The 19,761-nt window shown below is 58.3% G+C and overlaps 1 protein-coding gene across 1 annotated transcript in view; it reads right to left on the bottom strand.

Annotated features, from left to right (window-relative positions):
* DCHS1 (dachsous cadherin-related 1) overlaps positions 1 to 19,761 on the bottom strand; it is a 45,373-nt gene that overhangs the window by 11,861 nt on the left and 13,751 nt on the right. Inside the window, exons 3-14 of the mRNA XM_084226761.1 lie at positions 12,669 to 12,857; positions 12,340 to 12,571; positions 11,109 to 11,345; positions 9,813 to 10,832; positions 9,246 to 9,433; positions 4,752 to 4,848; positions 4,439 to 4,596; positions 2,095 to 2,929; positions 1,546 to 1,785; positions 994 to 1,119; positions 562 to 771; positions 1 to 39 (exon numbers count right to left, since the gene is read on the bottom strand). The exon at positions 1 to 39 is cut by the window's left edge and continues 825 nt beyond it. Of these exons, the coding sequence (XP_084082887.1) occupies positions 1 to 39; positions 562 to 771; positions 994 to 1,119; positions 1,546 to 1,785; positions 2,095 to 2,929; positions 4,439 to 4,596; positions 4,752 to 4,848; positions 9,246 to 9,433; positions 9,813 to 10,832; positions 11,109 to 11,345; positions 12,340 to 12,571; positions 12,669 to 12,857 (3,571 nt within the window). The remainder of the gene's footprint in view (positions 40 to 561; positions 772 to 993; positions 1,120 to 1,545; positions 1,786 to 2,094; positions 2,930 to 4,438; positions 4,597 to 4,751; positions 4,849 to 9,245; positions 9,434 to 9,812; positions 10,833 to 11,108; positions 11,346 to 12,339; positions 12,572 to 12,668; positions 12,858 to 19,761) is intronic.

Raw genomic sequence — 19,761 nt, 5'->3', positions numbered from 1 at the left:
AGACGGGGTCTAGGCTGAAATCCTGCCCAGGGTCTCCACCTAAAAGAGAAGAAGAGGGGGAGTAACAATGCAGCATGCCTGTAAGCGGAATGAGAACGGCCCCGGAGAGCATGAAGCCCACGACCACGGGATCTGGCAGGGTGGGTAGAGTGAGCCCCAGTGGGAGCAAACTCCTTGGGCTAGCTCCATAGGAAGAACTGACTCTAACCACTCAGAGCCTAGTGCTGCTGCCATGGGGAGTTGCCAGGCAGCCTGTCACAGGATACAGCAAAAATCTGACTTGGCAACCTGTCAATTAACAGGTCAGAGCAGCCAGGAGAGGTGTGGAGCTGATCTAAGCCTGGGGAACTAGACACAAGCCTGGGGAATGTGCAGTGCAGCCTGTCCAGATCTTAGGGTGCTCTTCACTGGGGGCAGAGAGCTGAGAGATGACAGCAATGCCGTGCAGTTTGCAGCAGGAGAGAAGTGATGTGGATTGAGACTGCTGCAGTTGATGTCCCCAGATGCAGGGAAGCCCAGGGAGAAGCCCTTGCCCAGTCCCACGCTCCCAGTGCATCTCACCAGCCACCCGGTATTCCAGGCGTCCGTTCTCCCCACCATCAGGATCAGTGGCCCGCAGGGTGTAGAGTGCCACACGACTCTGGTTCTCAGGAACCTCCACAGAGCAGGACTCACTCTCCAGGTGGGGTGCATGGTCATTCTCATCCCCCACCGTGACCCACACCGTGGCCTTGGTGAGGCTGGGCGGCAGGCCAGCGTCCCGTGCATAGACTGCAGGACAGAGAGAGCACCAGAGGCTGACTGGGAGCTACAGCCATAGTGCCTGTGTGCTTACACCCACAGGGGCAGCCAGGCATGTGAGCATCAGCATTCCTGCAGCCCCAAACCACCCTCCCTTCCCATGGCCTGCCCTCTCTAACACTCCCCACGCCAGCAGCAGGGAGTCCCTGTGCATCCCCACTAGCCCCCTGCCCGCTGCCTCCCCTTGCTCACCCGTCAGCACGTGCTGCTCCTGCTCCTCCCGGTCCAGGGGACGCGTGGTGACAATGAGCCCGGTCTGTGGGTGGATGGAGAATGGCCCCCCGGAGAGACCCCCATAGGACACCTGCCCGTTGGCACCTGTGGGCACAAAGGTGCTCTGAAGGCAGCCCAGCAGCAGCCCCAGCGCCTCGTTTGGCTCCCAGTCCTGCACCCCTGGCTCTCACCCAGGGCTCACAGACTGTGGGAAAGGATGGGCTTGCTCCCTGGTGGCAGAGGTGTGTGTGCGGGTCACAGCCTAACCCAGCTGCTGGGAGGCCAGACGGGCCAAGGAGAACCCACAGAACAAAGGCCAGGGGACCAGAGGGAACCACAGTCCCAGTTCCATTCCCTCCCTCTCCCAGGATTCAGCCCACCTCCCACCTCCAGGCCAGGTGCTGATCCTTCCCTCTAGTCAGCCAGGCTCTCCAGACTGGCAGAAGGGAGCAGGGTATGCCCAGGCCGGGGGCTGCATTTCCAGACAGGCCCTGACTGAACTGGGCAGCTCACCCTGGCCTGCATCCTCACCCAGATCCCGGTCCGTGGCCAGCACCTGCAGCACCGGGCTGCCGGCCGGCAGGTTCTCCATGATGTGGGCTTGGTACTCGGGTTTCTCAAAGACAGGAGCCTCGTCATTGACATCCAGCACCAGCACGGACAGCAGCTGCGTGGCCGAGAGGCGTGGGAAGCCGTGGTCCGTGGCCACCACCGTCAGGTTGTGCTGCGCCACCTCCTCCCGGTTCAGGGCCCGCACGATGGAGAGTGCACCTGTGGGCACAGGAGAGGGGCGAGCTGGCACCAGGGGCACTGGGCCCTGTGCCTCGGGACTCCCGTGCGGCTGCAGGCACTGTGCTGCAGCACAGATGGCTTTCAGGAGACAGCAGCATTGTGCCAACAACAGCACCAACCAGATGCTGCGCTTGGGACTCCCTGCGCCCCCAGTCTCCCTCCTGGGCTACCCAGCCCACACCCTCCGTGTTCCCACACCCCGTTCAACGTCCTCGTGTGCCCCTCACCCTCCTCAGCCTCCGTGTTCCCAGGACCCCTGCCAGCACCTCTGCAGCCCCCAGCCCTCACCAGTGCTGGGGTTCAGGTGGAAGCGGCCGTCGGCGTTGCCCGCTCGCAGGGAGTAGCTCACACGTCCGTTCTCTCCCAGATCGCTGTCCTGGGCCACCACGTGCAGCGCCACAAAGCCCGTGGGCTGGTCCTCCATGACGCTGACGGTGGCCGGGGAGAGGAAGACGGGCACGTTGTCGTTCTCGTCGGTGACAAACACGCGGGCCGTGACGGCGGCCGAGCGGCGCTGGCTGACGTTGCGCGCCTGGTCCGTGGCCTCCACCACCAGCAGGAAGGAGGCAGCGGCCTCCCGGTCGAGGCCCTGGCGCAGGGTCAGCTGCCCCGAGCGGCCGTCGAGCTGGAAGGGGGCTCCGGGTGGCTCCAGGTGCAGCAGAGCATAGCGCACCTGGCTGTTGGGGCCCACTCCATCCCCATCCAGCGCCTGGAAGGTGAAGATGGAGGAGCCAGCCTGGGCGTTCTCAGACACCACAATGGTAATGGGGTCTTCGGGGAAGGTGGGTGCCTGGTCATTGCAGTCCTGCACGTGGATGTGGACCAGCACCAACCTGCTGGAGGGATAGCCGTGCTGCGTGTCCTCAGCACTCACCTGGAGCACGTGCCGTGCCCCAGCCTCATAGTCCAGCTCACGGGCAGCGTAAATCTCCCCTGTCATACTATCAACCACAAAGGTGCCATCCCCGCCACCTCCTACCACCGTGTAGGTCAGCTGTCCTCGTGCAGGGGCGTCCGGGGGGGCCACGGAACCAATCACAGACCCCGGCTTGACCCCCTCGAGGGGATGCAGGGTCAGCACGGTGGCATCAGGCCGTGGCAGCACACGGGAGGATGGCAACACCTGTGAGGAGAGGAGGGAGTGAGGGGCACGCTCAGGGGGCTGTGTGCCAGGGCACACGATAGAACACAGGAGGGTCCCTCTGCTCCTCTGAATACACTTTTCACTGTGAGGGTGCCCTGGCACTAGTAGCCCACAGGTGGTGGAGTCTCCAGCCTTGGAGACAGCCAGATGTCACCCAGACAGCCCCATTTGAGCAGGGGGCCTTCACAGGTGCCTTTCCTCAGCCACTCTTGGACTCTGTGACTGGGTCCGATCCTGCAAAGCCAACGGACGGCAGCAGAAACAATTCTGCAAACATAAGCAAGAGTGAATAAGAAGAGAGGTCATGCTCATCCTGATGGGATGCACAGAAAGAGAACCCAGTATGACCCCAAGATAAATAGATACTATCACTAGTTTTATTAAAGATATTGGAGTTAATTTGGGCATGAGGTGCACTTGCAGATGGGAGAGAGGATGCTGTAAAGGCCACCACAGTATGACCTAAAGGGAAAACCCACTGAAGAAGCACATTCCTGTCAAGGAGCTGAGGAAAACGGGAGTAACAGCAAACCTGTCAGCCCAGAGGGGATCAAACCCAGTGACTGTCAAGCAAATATCTATTACAGGGATGCAAACCACCATGATGGGGATGGCCAGCCTAGCCTCAGTGCTCTGGAGGCTGCAGAACAGCTCTGATGACAAGAACAGTTACAGACAGTGTAAAAAGGAAATGGTATAAAACATGTTGCTGGTGGCTGAAGGCAGTTGTGGCAGGCTCTACTCCTTCAAGGGAACTTCGTATATCAGACCCACGTGGGCTAGAACTCAGCTCTGGAGCTCCCACACTAGTGAGGGACAGGCAGAGAGTGGGGATGCTGTGTGACAAAGGACTGAGAGACCAGCTGGCTCAAGGGAGCAATGGGCAGGGCTGGCGGAGGTGGCACAGCAAGGACAGTCAAATGGCCTTGGCAACTGCAAGGACATGGAAAACCTGAAACAATGTTCAGTGGGAGTCCCTTGGTGGGGGAACCCGAGCCTCTGCTGTAAAAGGAAGCTCATTGCTAACAGTAAAGAAAGGATGTAGCTGTGCAGGCAGCACCAGGCAGGGAGTACCAAAGTGACACAGACATGAGGGGCACCCTGCAGGTCAGAATAAACACCCTGCAGGTCAGAACACTGGTTTCAGCAGACACGGGGAAGAGTGGAAGTCTGTGCCGGGAACCTCTGACCAGGGCATCTAGGACAGGGTCGGCTGTGTAAACCTGGAGAAGGCAGAACTGCAATTGGCAGTTCTTTGGACATGAGAACAGGTGCAGGGTCATCCCTTCCCATGCAGGCTCTCCCGGTGGATTTTAGGGCTGGATCACCAGCTGAGCAGGAGCAGAGGGTGCCCAGGGATGAAGGCAGTAGGGGATGAGGAAAAGCAGAAAGGCTGCCAAGTATGGACGGTGTCGTCCACGAGGCAAGCGCTGGGCAGGTGGCACAGGGACAAGGGGCGCTGGCGGGCGGGGAGGGAGGAGCTGGTACCTGCACACGGACGATGGCCGAGGTGCTGCGCGGCGCCGCGCCGCGGTCGCTGGCCGTGGCCGTGAAGAGGTACTCGGCCCGCTCGGCCCGCCGCAGCACCGCCGCCGTGCGCAGCTCGCCGGTAGCCACGTGCAGGGTGAAACGCTCTGCCCAGGCCCCTGCGGAGAGAGCGGAGCGTGGCCGGGGGAAGCACGGCAGAGGGGGGCCGGGGCAGGGTGCCACGGAGGGAGCGTGCTGTGGGATCGCGGCACCCCCTGCCTGGGTGACGGCTGCCGGGCAGGGCAGCACGGGTTTGCTGCTCTGCAGCTCGTACCTATCAGGGAGTAGATGATGGTCCCGTTCTCCCCCTCGTCAGGGTCCTTGGCCTGCAGGGAGGCGACCAGGAGTCCCGATGGCTTCTCTTCCAGCACCTGCAGTATGGCCCAGGGAGTGGTTGAGTGGCACAGGGAACCGCTCAGATCACCCCACAGCCTGACAAGCACGGCGTGAGGTCTGCACCACCCTTACACCTTACCCACAACACGGACTCCCTGCAAGCCGTGCCTGAGGCTGGGAACACAGGAGCCCACAGCAGTTGGCATGGGGAGGCTGTGCCTCAGCCGCCCTCCTTCCCTTCGGTCCGGTTTAGCAGCAGGGTGGGGGCACACTGGAGGAGGCACTGCTGCACCCCTGGTACACCCAGAGCCTCTGCAGGCAGGTGACTGCCCGGCTCCACAACACTCCTGGTCCTCCCTGCCCCAACAGACACCTTCAGCTGGAAATGCCAGTGTGTGAGCCCTGACAGCCCAGTGCCAGCCTCTCTGGCCACAGCCAGGGATCTTCTCAGTTCCCACAGTTATCCAGGGAGGTTTCCCACCAGAGGAAGTGCAGCTGGCAGATCTTCTGGGACTCAGATACCTCAACTTAGCCCTGTCTGTAGGTACTTTAGACCCCCAATTTATGCCAGTGCAGCACAAGACCATTGAGACATCAATCCCACATGCTCAGGTAACCTCGTGTCCTGAGGGGAGCTACCTCCTTGGCCACTGAGACCACACATTACAGCACTGCACACCTTTTCTGGGTAGCTATGGAACTGGATGCACCCCCATCACTGTCCCTCAGCACCTGTCAGGTTTTGGAATCCTCCTCAGAAAACATCCCCTCCCTGCTGCAGACCTGCCCCCTCCAGCACACACTCTTTGGTGGAACAGGATTCCCACTTGGCACAGGCTCTGCTGTTCCTTCCGCCCCAGCAGAGGCCAAATTCCCACCTCAAGGGGACAGACCTCACATTCCCATCCCATCAGCACATCCTGTGGCAGAGACCACCCTCCCAGACCCAGCTGTGCAGGGTGATCTGTGCCACCTAATGCATTTAGGAAAGGGACAAGTGGAATCCAAGCACGACTCTGGAGAAGAGGGTGCAGGTCTCTGGCTAGGTGAGGGCCAGAGCTATTGCCCAAGCTGCTGGCACTGTGCTGAAGCCCTGGGAGGGGAGACCAGAGGAGCTGGACTCGTTCAGCCAGGCTAGGCAGTGCTGGGACTGTGTTCTGTAAACACTGGAAGAGGGAGGGAAATTCCAGGGAGAGAGGACAGCTTTTTAAGCAAAAACACAATATTGGCACAAGAACAAATGAGTATAAAATGGTCAGAAATTAGTTTAGGCTGGAAATGAAGAGATGTTTTCTAGTACCAGATCAAGGAATCTGGAACAGCCTTTCACAGCAGTGATGGAGGCACAAACCTAAATATAGCCTGGCCCTTGATGAAAGGAAGGTCTGCGTGGACACCTCGACGTGGGGCCACGCTTCAGAGGCCCCTTCCAACCTCTCCCTGCCACAGGCCGGGGCAACATCTGCCCCACTGCCCTCAACCCAGACTTGAGAGGCTCCTGCTCCTCCTCTCCCTTCCATGAGGAACCAGAGCCCTTTGAGAAAAGCCCCTCCTCAGACGTGTCAGAGGAGTTACGTGCGCAGCAACCCCATGTACAAATGCCAGTCTGGTCACACAGACAGGAGCAAGCAGCAATGGCAGGGGTGCACGCTGGTAAGACAGAGGCCATGTGGGCATATCTGGGTCTGCCCACCCTCCCCAAAGGCTGCTGCAAACCCCAGCCAGGTCCCAGGGCTACAGAGCCCTTCTGGCCACCAGCAGAGCTCGGGCAGGGGCTGGCAGTGGGTGTACAGAAATGTGAGAAACATGGTACGTACGGAACCAGCCTCCTGTGAACTTCCCCGGCTCCCAGCCCGCTGTGGCTCAGACACTTCCTGAGCCACAGATCGTGTTTGTGCTCATCAGCCTTTGATGGATTTTTTTCTTTCCATGAATTCATCTAGTTTTGAACCCATGCAACTCTGGACAATGATTTCACAATTTAATTACATTCTGCATGAAGAAATGCTGCCTGTGTTTATTTTAAACCTGCTGCCTGGTCAGTTCTTATGGAGCTGCCCAGCCTTGTGTTATGAAAAAAGCAACTTCTCATTTCCCCATGACTCTGTGCACACCTCTGTGATATTCCTGCAGCTTTGTCCATGCCAAAGAATGTTTTATTTCTGCTTGGAACCATTATCTGCCAGAGATCCCATTAACATCCTTTTCTAAACAGTTTCCATCAATTCTGCTCGCTTAGGGAATGGAACCAGACAGAGAGTGTGGGCAGAATCTGAGCTGTGGGTGATGATATTTTCTTTCATTCTCTGTTTCTTGTCTAATTAAACTCAACATTTGATTTGCTTTTTTGCCTGCCCTGAGCCTGGTGTGGCACATTCACAAAGCTCCAGGCCTCTCCCAAAACCAAAGCAGCCAGTTCAGAGCCCACCCCTAAGTGCCATCTGTGTTGCTTTCCAGCAACCTGCTTAGCAGCAGTGATTTCATGTCCCACCATCTTCCCTGACCCAACAGTGGAACATGATCCTTCTACAGCTCTTGAATGGACCAGTGACATCAACCATCGCATCTTTGAGGGGATACAGCAAAACACCAGCACCAGGGGCACGCCCTCTGTGAAAACAGGCACTCTCTTCCTTCCCTTTGCTCCCTCTCCCCTCTCCTAGCAATCATTCCCCGGGAGGATCCATCACTGCAGACCCTTTGCAAGCTCCCCTTGTACTGCCAGCACGTCACCAGGGCTTCATCTCAGCATGCCACAGCTGGAGCTCAAAGGTGAGCACAGAACCCTCCTCTGCTTTGCCTGAAGAACCCTGACATGAATGTGCCCTGAGCATGTCTGCAAGAAACCAAGGAGCTTTGTGTTATCATCCACTTTTCACTTCTTCCTCCAAGTCTCTACATCCAAAACATGGCTAATGGTGGGCTGTTATGGCACTTCACCCTTCTCTATCTCTGCTTCCAGCACTGGCAAACCAAAGTGCCCAGACCAAAGAGCCCAAACAGGTGTTTTCTCAGAGCTGCTCCAGCATTTACCTGCCCTCAGAACTCTGAACCCATCTCAGCCTGTCCTGTCCCCTGAAGGATGCATCTGCTTCCATGGTCTCTTTGTAGGAGCAGAGCCCTCCCAGGCTCTAGCAGGGCCCTTTCAGCACTTTGTGCCCCCAGACACTGGGATCAGCTGCAGATCCTGCCATGTGGGGTGTCACACGTGTCCCCACAAGGGCTCCTGGCAGATGCCAGGTGGAGCAATGCCATACCACAGAGCCCATGCAGTGCCCCCTCAGCCCGGCTGTGGCTGGCCAGTCCCCGGCTGCTCTGCTCCCAGAGCCTTGCTCAGAGACAGGACAAGACTTACTGTGCCCCCTTCACCTCCTCTAGGCTCTGGGAGATGTGCTCACCCAGGCCAAGCCCTGCCAGCAGCTTTGCCAGCGGAGCAGAGCATGCGAGAAGATGGCTGGGCACGGACTGACTGCACCCTAGGATGGCAAGGGAAGCAGCAATGAACAGGGAAGGCCTGGCTGGAGCTCCAGAGCATCCCCAGATCTTGTGCCACCCAGGTGCCTACCAACGCAGGTCTGCTCTGCCCTGTCTGGGCAGGACGTGTGACAGAGGGTGGCTGTCACCATCGTGGTGTTTTTGAGCCCCTCGGAGCCAGGGGCTTTGAGCACACAGCCTGACGAGCAGCAATGGGCGTGCAGAGAGGGCATGGCCATCCAGCTGCAGGCTGCCCCTGCTCTGTGCCAGGGCCCTGGCTGCCCTCCTGCTCTGCTGCTGCCAGCGCCCCTCAGCTGGCTCACACGAGCCCTCGCTGGGTGGCAGGTCCTCTCCCAGTCCTCCTGAGCAGTACCCATGCAGCTGGGTCTGCAGCACATGCAGTGCCCAGTGACGGCTGCCACCAGAGTGTGCAGGGACAGCTTGGCTGGCAGACAGCAGATTCACAGAAAACTCTTGTGCATGCCAAGCCCAGCTGGATAACGTTTTCTTGACCTCCTGGAAAGACTAGTGGCTGCACCCAAAATCCCCAGACCTAGAGGGTGATAGCTTTGTGTGTCTCCCTGCCCACCACTGTTCACCCTGGCTCTTCTCTGAACCTCTGTCAGGTTCAGGGCTCCTTTTGCTGTCCCTCCCTACAGGCACGTGTAAGCCAAGAGCTTCTGCCCACTGGCCAGTCCTGACTGCGCCAGAGCCCTCCAGAGCCCCTGCCTGCTCTGTGCACCAGGATTTCTGCCCTGACCAAGGACATGCCCCTCCTGCCACACCTCAAATTTATCAAACTGTCCTGGCTGCTGCATGGATCCAACTCACGCCTGCTCATCTCCTACCCTGAAGCTCTCCTGGGTCCCCCTACCCACCGCCTTTTCCCCAGCAGTACCACCTGCCCCCGCACCCAGAGGCCACCAGGCCCCATCGGTGCTCCAGCCTGCAGCCCTACCTGCACAGTTAGCTCCTGACCACTGCCCACATGGAGGAAGGCAGGAGCGTTGTCATTCTCATCCAGCACAGTGACATAGATGGTCCCGGTGGCACTGCGAGGCGGCGCTCCCCCGTCCTGCACAATCACCAGGAGCTGGAAGTTGGACTGCTGCTCCCGATCCAAGCTGTGCTTGGTGCTGACCTCTCCTGTGAGGGAGAATCCCAGAAGGGTTTGGGTTGGGAGGGACCTGCAGGCCCATCTTGCTCTACCCTGCTGCCACGGGCAGAGACCCCTTCCACTATCCCAGGTTGCTCCAAGCCCTACCCAACACGGCCTTGAATGCTTCCAGGAATGGGGCAGGCACAAGTGAGAACACTGATAAGCAGGGACACAGCTCAGCCCACAAGCTGCATTAGAGCAGAGCCTGTGCTCAGCTGCGTTATTCAGGTGTGTTGCTGGAGCCCAGCGCTGGGGGGGCAGTAAGGTGAATATTCTGCTGCCGCACTGGCCTGGCTGCCATCCCTGCTGCCCTGCCCTGGGCTTTCTCACCAGACAGCCCCACCTAGGAAGCCGGGAGCCTCTCACCTGTCTGTGTGTGGATAAGAAAGTTGGGGTCGTGCTGGAGCAGGCGGTAGGTGAGCCGGCTGTTCTGCCCGGCGTCCCGGTCGCTCGCCATCACCCTCCCCACAGTGCTGCCAGGAGCCTGGTTCTCAGACACGGTGAAGAAGTACCGCTCCTCGCTCAGCCGAGGGCTGTTGTCGTTCTCATCGGTGACGCTGATGCGCACGGTGCTGGTGCCGGTTTTCCGTGCGTCTGCCGCGGCCCCGGTACCTCCCACCGAGGCCAGCACCGTCAGCACGTACAGGTCCCGCGTCTCCCGGTCCAGGGCACTCTTGACGTACAGCCAGCCGCTCTCGGGCACGATGCCGAAGCTGGCAGCGTCCCCATCTGCACGCAGGTGGTAGGTGAGGGCCGTGGGCTCCGCATCGTGCGCCAGGGCTCTCACCTGAAGGAAGCGGGTGGAGACGGGAACGCCCTCCTGCACCTCCACACGGTAGGTGAGGGTGTCAAAGATGGGTCCGTTGTCATCCTCGGCTTGCACGTGCACCAGCAGCGTGAAGGTGGAGCTGAGCTGGGGAACGCCGCCGTCCCGGGCCACGATGGCCAGGCTGTAGGCTGAGATGGCCTCGTACTGCAGGGGCCCGAGGAGCCGCACCGCCCCCGAGGCACGCTCCACGACAAAGGTGCCCTCGCCCCCCGAGACCAGCTCGAAGGTCACCTGTCCATTGGCACCGCTGTCACGGTCCTCAGCCTGCAGGGTGTAGACTGTAGTGCCGGGCTCCGTGGCCTCTGGCAGCAGGATGGAGTCGGAGGGAGTGGGGAATGCGGGCGTGTTATCGTTCACATCCGACACGGAGATCTTCACACGCGTGTTGCTGTAGGCAGGGGGGGATCCGCTCCGGGCCTGGACGTCCAGGACGAGAACTGCCTGGGACTCGTGATCCAGAGGCAGGCTGGTGCGGAGCTGCCCCGAGGCCGAGTCGATGGAGAAATAGCCATGAGGGTCCCCCGAGGAGATGGAGTAGAAGATGTCATCAGCATGACCTGTGGGCAAGAGGACGGAGACAGAAGGAATGAGTTGCCATTCAGCTCACTGCCTCAGCCCCGGGGTCAGGAAGCTGCAGTCCAAGGGGCGCAGCAGCACAGTGCCGTGTCCATGTGCACGGACCCCAGGTGTGCTGAGCTGGGTGCACACTCAGGTGTGAGTGTGTGGAGCTCTCAGAGCAGGGCCACTCCATGAGGAAGTGTGGTGGATGCTGGACCTCAAGGATGGTGTGGGGACAGGGAAAGTGGCAACATGCAAAAGGGACAAGGCCATACCTGGCGGGTTCTGGGCCTGGACAGCCCCCACAGTGGCGCCCTGTGGCATGTCCTCGGGCACGCTGAAGAAGTACTGAGCTTGCTCAAAGACAGGGGGTGAGACTGTGCCCTCCACGATGCTGATGTTTACCCGGGCATTTGGCTGTGCCTGCAGGCCCCCCCCATCCTGAGCAGAGATCACCAGCTGCACCAGGGTGTTGGCTTTGCCACTCAGAGACCAGGACAGAGAAATGACACCTGAGGAAGAAAGCCATTGATGTGGCATTGTGCTGCACCAGGGGACAGGCCAAACCATAAGATGGAGAAGACTGACCAGAAGGGGTAGGACACAATGTGCATCGCAGTGGGAGCCCACTACGGAGGAGCTGGAGTGAATGAGTGGAGCTCTCCCAGGAAAGCCTCCCCAAATCCTCCACACTTTGTCTTACAGCCAGCTCTGAGTTTAGCGGTGGTACAGGCTGGGGGACATGAGCCAGAGGGCAGGTCTTGGGAGAGGGAAAGGTGGGGAGAGGGTTTCCAATCTGGGGCACAGGGTGAGTGTCATAACACAGCAAGCAGGCTCTGGACTGGCAGACAGGATCTGGGAGGGGATATAGAAGTGAAGGACCATAGCTGATAGGCCTTACAAGGGAGGTGGCCCTGCATTAGGAGGGCTGGTAGGGCTTGTTGCCTTCCCAGTCACCTGCTGGGAATTGAGAACCAGTGTGCAGATTCCCCAGTGCACTTTTCTGTCCTGCTGAGAGTCCCTGGCATCACATACCCATGCATCCACTTCCCCAGCAGAAACTGCTCTGGCTTCGAGCAGATGCAGCCAATGAGAACAGTGGGATCGAGAGTGACAGGGTTATAGAGGAGAGTTAACTGAGCTGGAGAAGGGGGGACTGGCAGGGACAAGAAAGGAAGCAGGATACAGCCTGGTCACACAGCTGATCATACAGCTGTGTGATCAGCACACTAGAGGAAGGGCACAGTGAGTCGGAGATGGGGAATGGGGAGAAGACAGGACAAATGAAGTACAGAACAGGGAGCAGAAACAAAAAGTCAGGGACTGAGTCTGGGAAGGGATCACCAGAGGCTAAGGAAGTTTAGCAGGGAAAGATGTGGCAGGGAGAGGAACAGATGTACTCTGGAGACAGATTGCACTGCTGAGGTGGCCAGGCAGGGACACTCAGGCTGGTTTGGATACCTCCCACATCACAGTGCTCCAACCGCTGCCTGCCTGAGATCTCACCTGTGTCCTTGTTGAGGGAGAAGAGCGGGGGCGAGTTTCCCAGGACGATGCGGTACGTCACCCTCCCATTGAGCCCCTCGTCCTTGTCGTGGGCAGCGACCCGCAGCACGGCCGTCCCCGGCATGCTCTGCGTGCTGATGCTGGCAGCGTACTCCAGCGGGTAGAACACCGGCCGGTTGTCGTTGGTGTCCTCCAGGAACACCTTCACGTACACCATGGAGTTGAGGCCGCCCTGCGGAGGCAGCGGGTCAGGGACGGCGCAAGGACAGCAGCACCCCTGCGCAGCGCCGGCTCAGCAGCCCTGCGCTCGCAGCCTCGCCAGCACTCACCCCATCCACAGCCGTGACGGTGAAGTCGTAGGCAGACGTGCCCTCATCACGGTCCAGGGGCTGCACCGTGCACAGCTGCCCCGAGTGCTTGTCAATGCTGAACTGCGTGGGGGTGACGCTGCCGATGCCAGAGCCAATGGAGTAGGAAAGGGAGCCAAACGCACCACTGTCTGCATCTGTGGCTGTCACCTGTGCGAGGGAAGGCACCGCCTGAACAGAACAGAACAGAGCCAGCCAGACCCAGCCCAGCCCCAGCGCCACACCCCAGTGCCACCTTCTGCTCCATGGCCACAGCCACCATGCCACCCTCACAGCTGGCCATCACAACGCAGCATGACAGCAACTCTGGCTCTTGTCCCAGACCAGCCACTGCTTCTTCTGCAGGACATGCAGCACTGCAGCAGCAGCAGCCCTGCACCTCTATTCCTTCTTTTCTGTAAAGACACTCAGGATGGGACAGGAAGAAAGTCACCCCCCTGTCACCATGGCCCTGGCTCTGTCCTGCTCTCAGGGTTCTGTGTGTAGCAGCCCCAGACATGGGGCATGAGGATGGAGGGTGGCACTGCCCTGTGACAGTCCGGTCTCACGTTGCCTGTGGCACAAAAAGTACACCCACTATGACAGACGTGGCAGGAGGAGGAATGCTGCTCCCTGCTTGCCCTCCCCAGCTCCTCCTTCGGGCTCCCACAGAGCTCAGGTCAGCAGAAACCAACTCCTGACTCCACATCCCTGCCCACAGCTCCTCCACCAGCTGGGAGCTCCACGGAGAACAAAGCTGGGGGACAGAGCTGGGGGAAGGCAGCTGGGCCAGGCCCGGGTGAAGTGGAGTTCAGGCCTCGTCAGCCACAGCTCCTCCCCGCAGCAGCCATGGGGCCTCGGCTGCGCCGAGGAGCGCAGGAACGCCGCCCGCGCCAAGCCGAGGGCCCGGCTGGGGGCTGGAGCCGCTCACCGGGATGCAGGAACCAGGGCAGGGGACACAGGGCCTGCAGGGAACTCTCAGTGGGCAGGGCTGGGACCAGCCTGGCCTGGCCAGGGGGGGAGGCAGCACCTGTGACACCCCCAGCAGCCCTGCTGCCTGTGGTCCGAGGGGCTGCCTGCAGGGAGAAACTGAGACCACATCTCCAGTGAGCACTAAGCTCCTGTGCAGAGAATCTGCTCCCCAACCCTGCAGCAGCTGCCAGAAGAAGCACCATGGAACAGGATCCCCCCTCCCCACTCCAGCTGCAGAGCACTTGGAAACACAGGTGCTGTGACAGAACTGGGTCAGGAGGCACTTTGGAAAACCGGACCCACCTAGAGCTCACCATCCCCCTCACTACTGACCCAGCCCAACATCCTGAGGAGCTGATCAGCAGAGAGCACAAATCTGACCCTGCTGACATCACCGGAGGTCGTGTGCAGGTTACCAGTACAGTGGCTCCATGCTGCCTGTCATTACCGAGGTACAGCCTGTACACACACCCTGTGTGCCTCTGCCTGTCTGGGATACAGCCCTGTACCCACACCCTGTGTGCCTCTGTTTGGGATACAGCCCTGTACCCACACCCCACTGTGCCTCTGCCTGGGATACAGCCCTGTGCCCACACCCCGTGTGCCTCTGTTTGGGATACAGCCCTGTACCCGCACCCTGTGTGCCTCTGCTGTGACCAGGATACAGCCCTGTACCCGCACCCTGTGTGCCTCTGCCTGTCGGGGATACAGCGCTGTACCCACACCCTGTGTGCCTCTGCCTGTCTGGGATACAGCCCTGTACCCACACCCTGTGTGCCTCTGCCTGGGATACAGCCCTGTGCCCACACCCTGTGTGCCTCTGCCTGTCTGGGATACAGCCCTGTGCCCACACCCTGTGTGCCTCTGCTGTGACCAGGATACAGCCCTGTGCCCACACCCTGTGTGCCTCTGCCTGTCTGGGATACAGCCCTGTGCCCACACCCTGTGTGCCTCTGCCTGTCTGGGATACAGCCCTGTACCCACACCCTGTGTGCCTCTGCCTGGGATACAGCCCATTGCCCACACCCTGTGTGCCTCTGTTTGGGATACAGCCCTGTACCCACACCCTGTGTGCCTCTGTTTGGGATACAGCCCTGTACCAACACCCTGTGTGCCTCTGCCTGTCTGGGATACAGCCCTGTACCCACACCCTGTGTGCCTCTGCTGTGACCAGGATACAGCCCTGTGCCCACACCCTGTGTGCCTCTGCTGTGACCAGGATACAGCCCTGTGCCCACACCCTGTGTGCCTCTGCCTGTCTGGGATACAGCCCTGTACCCACACCCTGTGTGCTGTGCCTGGGATACAGCCCTGTGCCCACACCCTGTGTGCCTCTGCTGTGACCAGGATACAGCCCTGTACCCACACCCTGTGTGCCTCTGCCTGTCTGGGATACAGCCCTGTACCCACACCCTGTGTGCCTCTGCCTGGGATACAGCCCTGTACCCACACCCCGTGTGCCTCTGCCTGGGATACAGCCCTGTACCCACACCCTGTGTGCCTCTGCTGTGACCAGGATACAGCCCTGTGCCCACACCCTGTGTGCTGTGCCTGGGATACAGCCCTGTGCCCACACCCCACTGTGCCTCTGCCTGGGATACAGCCCTGTACCCACACCCTGTGTGCCTCTGCCTGGGATACAGCCCTGTACCCACACCCTGTGTGCCACTGCCTGCCTGGGATACAGCCCTGTACCCACACCCTGTGTGCCTCTGCCTGGGATACAGCCCTGTACCCACACCCTGTGTGCCTCTGTTTGGGATACAGCCCTGTGCCCACACCCCTGTGTGCCTCTGCCATTCCTTGGGTCAGCTGCCAGCCTTCTCCACCACTGCAGATGGAAATGCATAACCAGTGACTGGATTTCCACAGTGACTGGAATAGGTACTATATGGTAAACAAAGACTTTTCTTTGCTTCAGAATGAACTACTTCTCACTGCAGGTTATCCAATATGCACATCAGCTGCTTTAATCACTGTACAGCAACACACTCTGCTGCAGAGTGAGATAGCAGCTTTGGGCTCCTTAGCCCAGGGGCTCTGATGCTTCCAGAAGAGTCTCCCTTCCCCAGTGTCACTATCTGCTGATGGGTGCCACCCTTAGGAATACCCAAAGCGAGAATACCCAGATTCATGTCACAAGACCTGGGCCAGGTTTTAGGAACAGGGAAGCAATAGATGAGCTCTCACTACTGTGTAGTGCAGCACCATCTCCCTGGTGGCTTCCTGGTACCCAGAGCCATGTTCCAGCAAGATAACTGGTGGAGCCAGCAGTCTGGTATTAGGACCAGCCCTGGCTGTGCAGCCAGGACAAGATATCCCATGGAGCTACTGCTTCACTGCCCCATCCTGTGGTGGGACCATCTGGGAACTGTTGGTGGAACACAAAACTCTGTCCAATATGAGCCCACACAGCATCTAAGAGAGGTCCCATCACTGGTGCAACCACAACTGCAGCCCTGCACCTGGTTCTTGTCTCCCTTGCTTGGGTGATGCTAAACTGGTGCCTAGGGAGAAGCCACAGGAACAGCAAACACCTGCTGGGCCAGGTCACATTGTTGGCTGAGTTTGGGGCCGCTGGACACTTTGTGCTTTGCCACTGCGTGCAGGGGGAGGGGGGCTGTGGCTGGTGCACCCCAGTCCCAGCTCCCTGCCTGCAGACTGCTGGTATCCCATCTGTGAATCCCATGGGATGGGCTGGCTGACTGCCTGTGGGCAGCCCACGCTCAGCAGGGCTGACACGAGACCCAGGGACAGCAGGATCCCCACTGCAGCTGGGTGATGCCTCCTGGGGACACCTGAGGATGTCACAGGGACCACCAGGCAGCAGGTATGGCAACCACCTCATTTCAGCTGCAGGCACTGCTGCAGACTCAGAGCACACGCAGTTAGAGACAGGGACACATTTTTAGCTGTGAGGGCAATCAGCCACCAAAAGGGCTCATTAAGGCCTGCGGTGAGTTCACCACTTCTGGAAATTTTTAAACCAAGCATGGACATTTTTCCAGGAACTTTGCTAGAAGCTAATGCAGGGCAGCCCCAGGCTCTGTATTTAGCATCCGCCCCAAATCTTGGATCCACAGCTGGTTTTACTGCAGCTCACTCATGAGTCTCCTGATGTTTGCCTGAAAAATAGAGGGAAATGGGGTCAAGCTGCCTGTGGAACTGCCCAGGAAACTCTCCACTGGGGCTGTGCCAGCCCTGCTGCTCAAATGTGTGGGAGCAGGAGCCAGGGCTCTGAGCCTGAACAGCAGCCCCACTGCCCTCTCTCCTCTGACTTCTGAACAGCCTGCACAGCCACCAAAGGCTTTAAGCACAAGGACACTAATGCTCCCCAGGAGATTCCTGACCTGAAGATGCCAAGGAAGCAGCAGTACCTGAGCAAGCTAGGATCACAGACCCCTGGTCTCACAAAGAATTCCAGCGTCCCTGCCAAGCAGGGGTGGCACGCAGCTGGATCTGCTGCTCCCTAAAAGGGACTGCTGACTGGGGATGTGGCAGCTGGCAGTAGCTGTGACTGCAGTGGCCATGAAGCAGCAGATTCAGGATCCTGAAGGGAGTGAGGAAGAAGAGAAGCTGAGTACAGACCCTGGATTGCAAGACAGAGTTCAGCTTTTACAGGGAACTGGTCGATGGAAGGGATCTCATGGGAGGCAGCACTGAAAGGCAGCTCAGGAAAGCCAGCAAGCCTTCAGGACAGCACACTCCAGAAGAGCACATCCCAGTGCTCAGGCAAACACAGAGACCTCAGCAGATGGCCTGGGCTAAGCAGGGCCTCTGGGCTAAGCTGCCATGCAAAAGGTGATGTAGGCTAAGAGAACTGGAGTGTTCAGCCTGGAGAGGGGAAGGCTCTGAGCGACCTAACTGGGGCCTTTCAGTGCCTGAAGGGAGCCAACGAGATGGAGAGAGAGGCTATTTAAAAGGGCCTCAAAAGACAGGACAAGGGAGAACTGCTTCACCCTGACAGTGAGTAGGTTTAGATTGGATATTGGGAAGAAATTTTTCCCTGTGAGAGTCATGAGGCCCTGTCTCAGGTTGTCCATAGAAGCTGTGGCTGCCCCTGGATCCCTGGGAATGTCCAAGGCCAGGTTGGACAGGGCTTGGAACAACCTGGTTGAGTGGAAGGTGTCCCTGCTCGTGGCAGGGGGGTGGAAGGAGATGATATTCAAGGTCTCTACCAACCCAAATAATTCCACAGTCCTTTGAGATGGGCACGGAGGCAAGACACATAGTAGGAATCTGTAAACATTACCAGGCATGTCAGGATGTGCCAGCAAAGTCAAAGTTCAAGCCTGAGCGTGCCAAGAAGAGCCTCTGCACTGTGCTGGCAGTGAAGGCCTGAAGAGGGGCCCATTTCTGTGTATTCAGCAGCACCAGGCATAGGTGAGACTGGGACACTGCCTCCTCCACCTCGGTCTCTACCAGCCTGCCAGGCCTCCATGCTGTTCAAAAGGCGTCAGAGAGCCTCCAGAGAGGGGTGAAGAGAGAATCAAGGACTTCTTTGGAAAGATTGATCCATGTGAATCCATGGGACTCAGCATGGGATGCTGACAGAAATGGATTTGTAGGGCTGCTCTTCACGTGTGGGGGCAAACCAGGGGAGATCCCTGACACCTGGAGGAATGTAAGTCTCACATCCCACCTTCAACAAAGGCCAGAAGGATAATCTGAGGGTCATTCTCGTCAGCCACACTTTGGCCCCTGGGACAGTCATGGAGTGAGTCTTCTGGCATGTTTTAGGCCACGTGAAAGATCCTGGAAGGGAAGAACCATCATGGATTGACCATCCTGTTTGCTCTCTGTGGTGATGGGATCTGGGCTCCAAGGGCTGACAGCTGTGGGTGACAACTGCCCTGACTTTAGGAAGGACTTTGACACCTTCTCCCACTGTCCTCACAGCCAAGGCAGGATGTTGCAGTTTGGAAGGCTGGTCAAGCAGGTGGGTGAAAGACAGGTTGGGAGACAGCTCTGGGGAGAGGTTCAGGAGCAGTGCTCTGCCTGGGGGCTGCAGTGAGGGAAAGGGTTTGCATGAAAGTGACAGAAGAAATACTCCATTTCTGTCAGACAATGGATGCAAATGAAAAGGCAAATGCCCTTGAGACCAGAGGATGTGTTAAGGAACCCAGAGATGACCCCGATGTTTTGAAGACTTTGTAGATAGGTGTAGAAGAGGCTGCTACCATGGCAGGGTTTGGGGAACACATCTGGGCTGAAATCACTCACTGATCAGTGCAATTACATGGGAACACAGCTGTTGGCATCCAGTTCCCAGCTGGACTGGAATCTGGTCAGGGATGTCAAAGTCAACAAGAAGGGCTTCTGTAAGTACGTTGGTGACAAAAGGAAGGCTGGGTAAAGGTAGGCCCACAGCTGAAGGACACTAGGGACCTGGTGACACAGGACATGTAAAAGACTGGCATACTTAAGGCCTCTTTTCCTTACTCTCTACTAGTAAGATGGGTCTTCAGGAGGCTCAGGTCTCAGAGAACAGGGTGAAGGACATCAGTGCCAGGCCCTTCACAATAATCTTTGCTCAATCATCATGTTTGGGAGGTGCCTGAAGACTGTGGCAAGGTAAATATCTCCCATCTTCAAAAGTAAGGCAGGAGGACCCAGGTAACTACAAAACAATCAGCGTCACCTTGATCCCTGGAAAACCGATGGAGCAGCTACTCCTGGAAACCTTTCTGATGCATGGGAAGGAGAAGAAAATCATCAGGAGTAGTGAGCACATCTTCCCCTAAGGACAAATCATGCTTGATCCACTTGATAAATGACTGGCCTGGCAGATGACAGAAAAGGAGTGGATATTGTCAACCTGAAGTGCACTAAATTCTTTGACACTCTCCCCCATGAGATCCTCATTCAGCTGAAAACCAGCTGAATGCCTCCTGTGCAGAGAGTGGTGGTCAGGGGCACAATTCCTACCTGGAGGCCAGTAGCTAGCAGTGTGCCCCAGGGGTCAGTCCTGCCCCCAGTCTGTTTGGCACCTTCATTAATGCCTGTTTGATGGCACAGTGTGTACCCTGAGCACGTTTGCTGATGACCCCAAACTCGGAGGAGTGGCTGATTTGCCAGAGGGTCATGCTGCACCTGGAGCAAC

This window comes from Fringilla coelebs (genome assembly GCF_963513975.1).
Source record: "Fringilla coelebs genome assembly, chromosome: 2".
In the NCBI taxonomy this organism is placed as follows: domain Eukaryota; kingdom Metazoa; phylum Chordata; class Aves; order Passeriformes; family Fringillidae; genus Fringilla; species Fringilla coelebs.
Note: the sequence above shows the minus strand (reverse complement) of the source record. Positions and strands in the feature narration are given on the sequence as shown.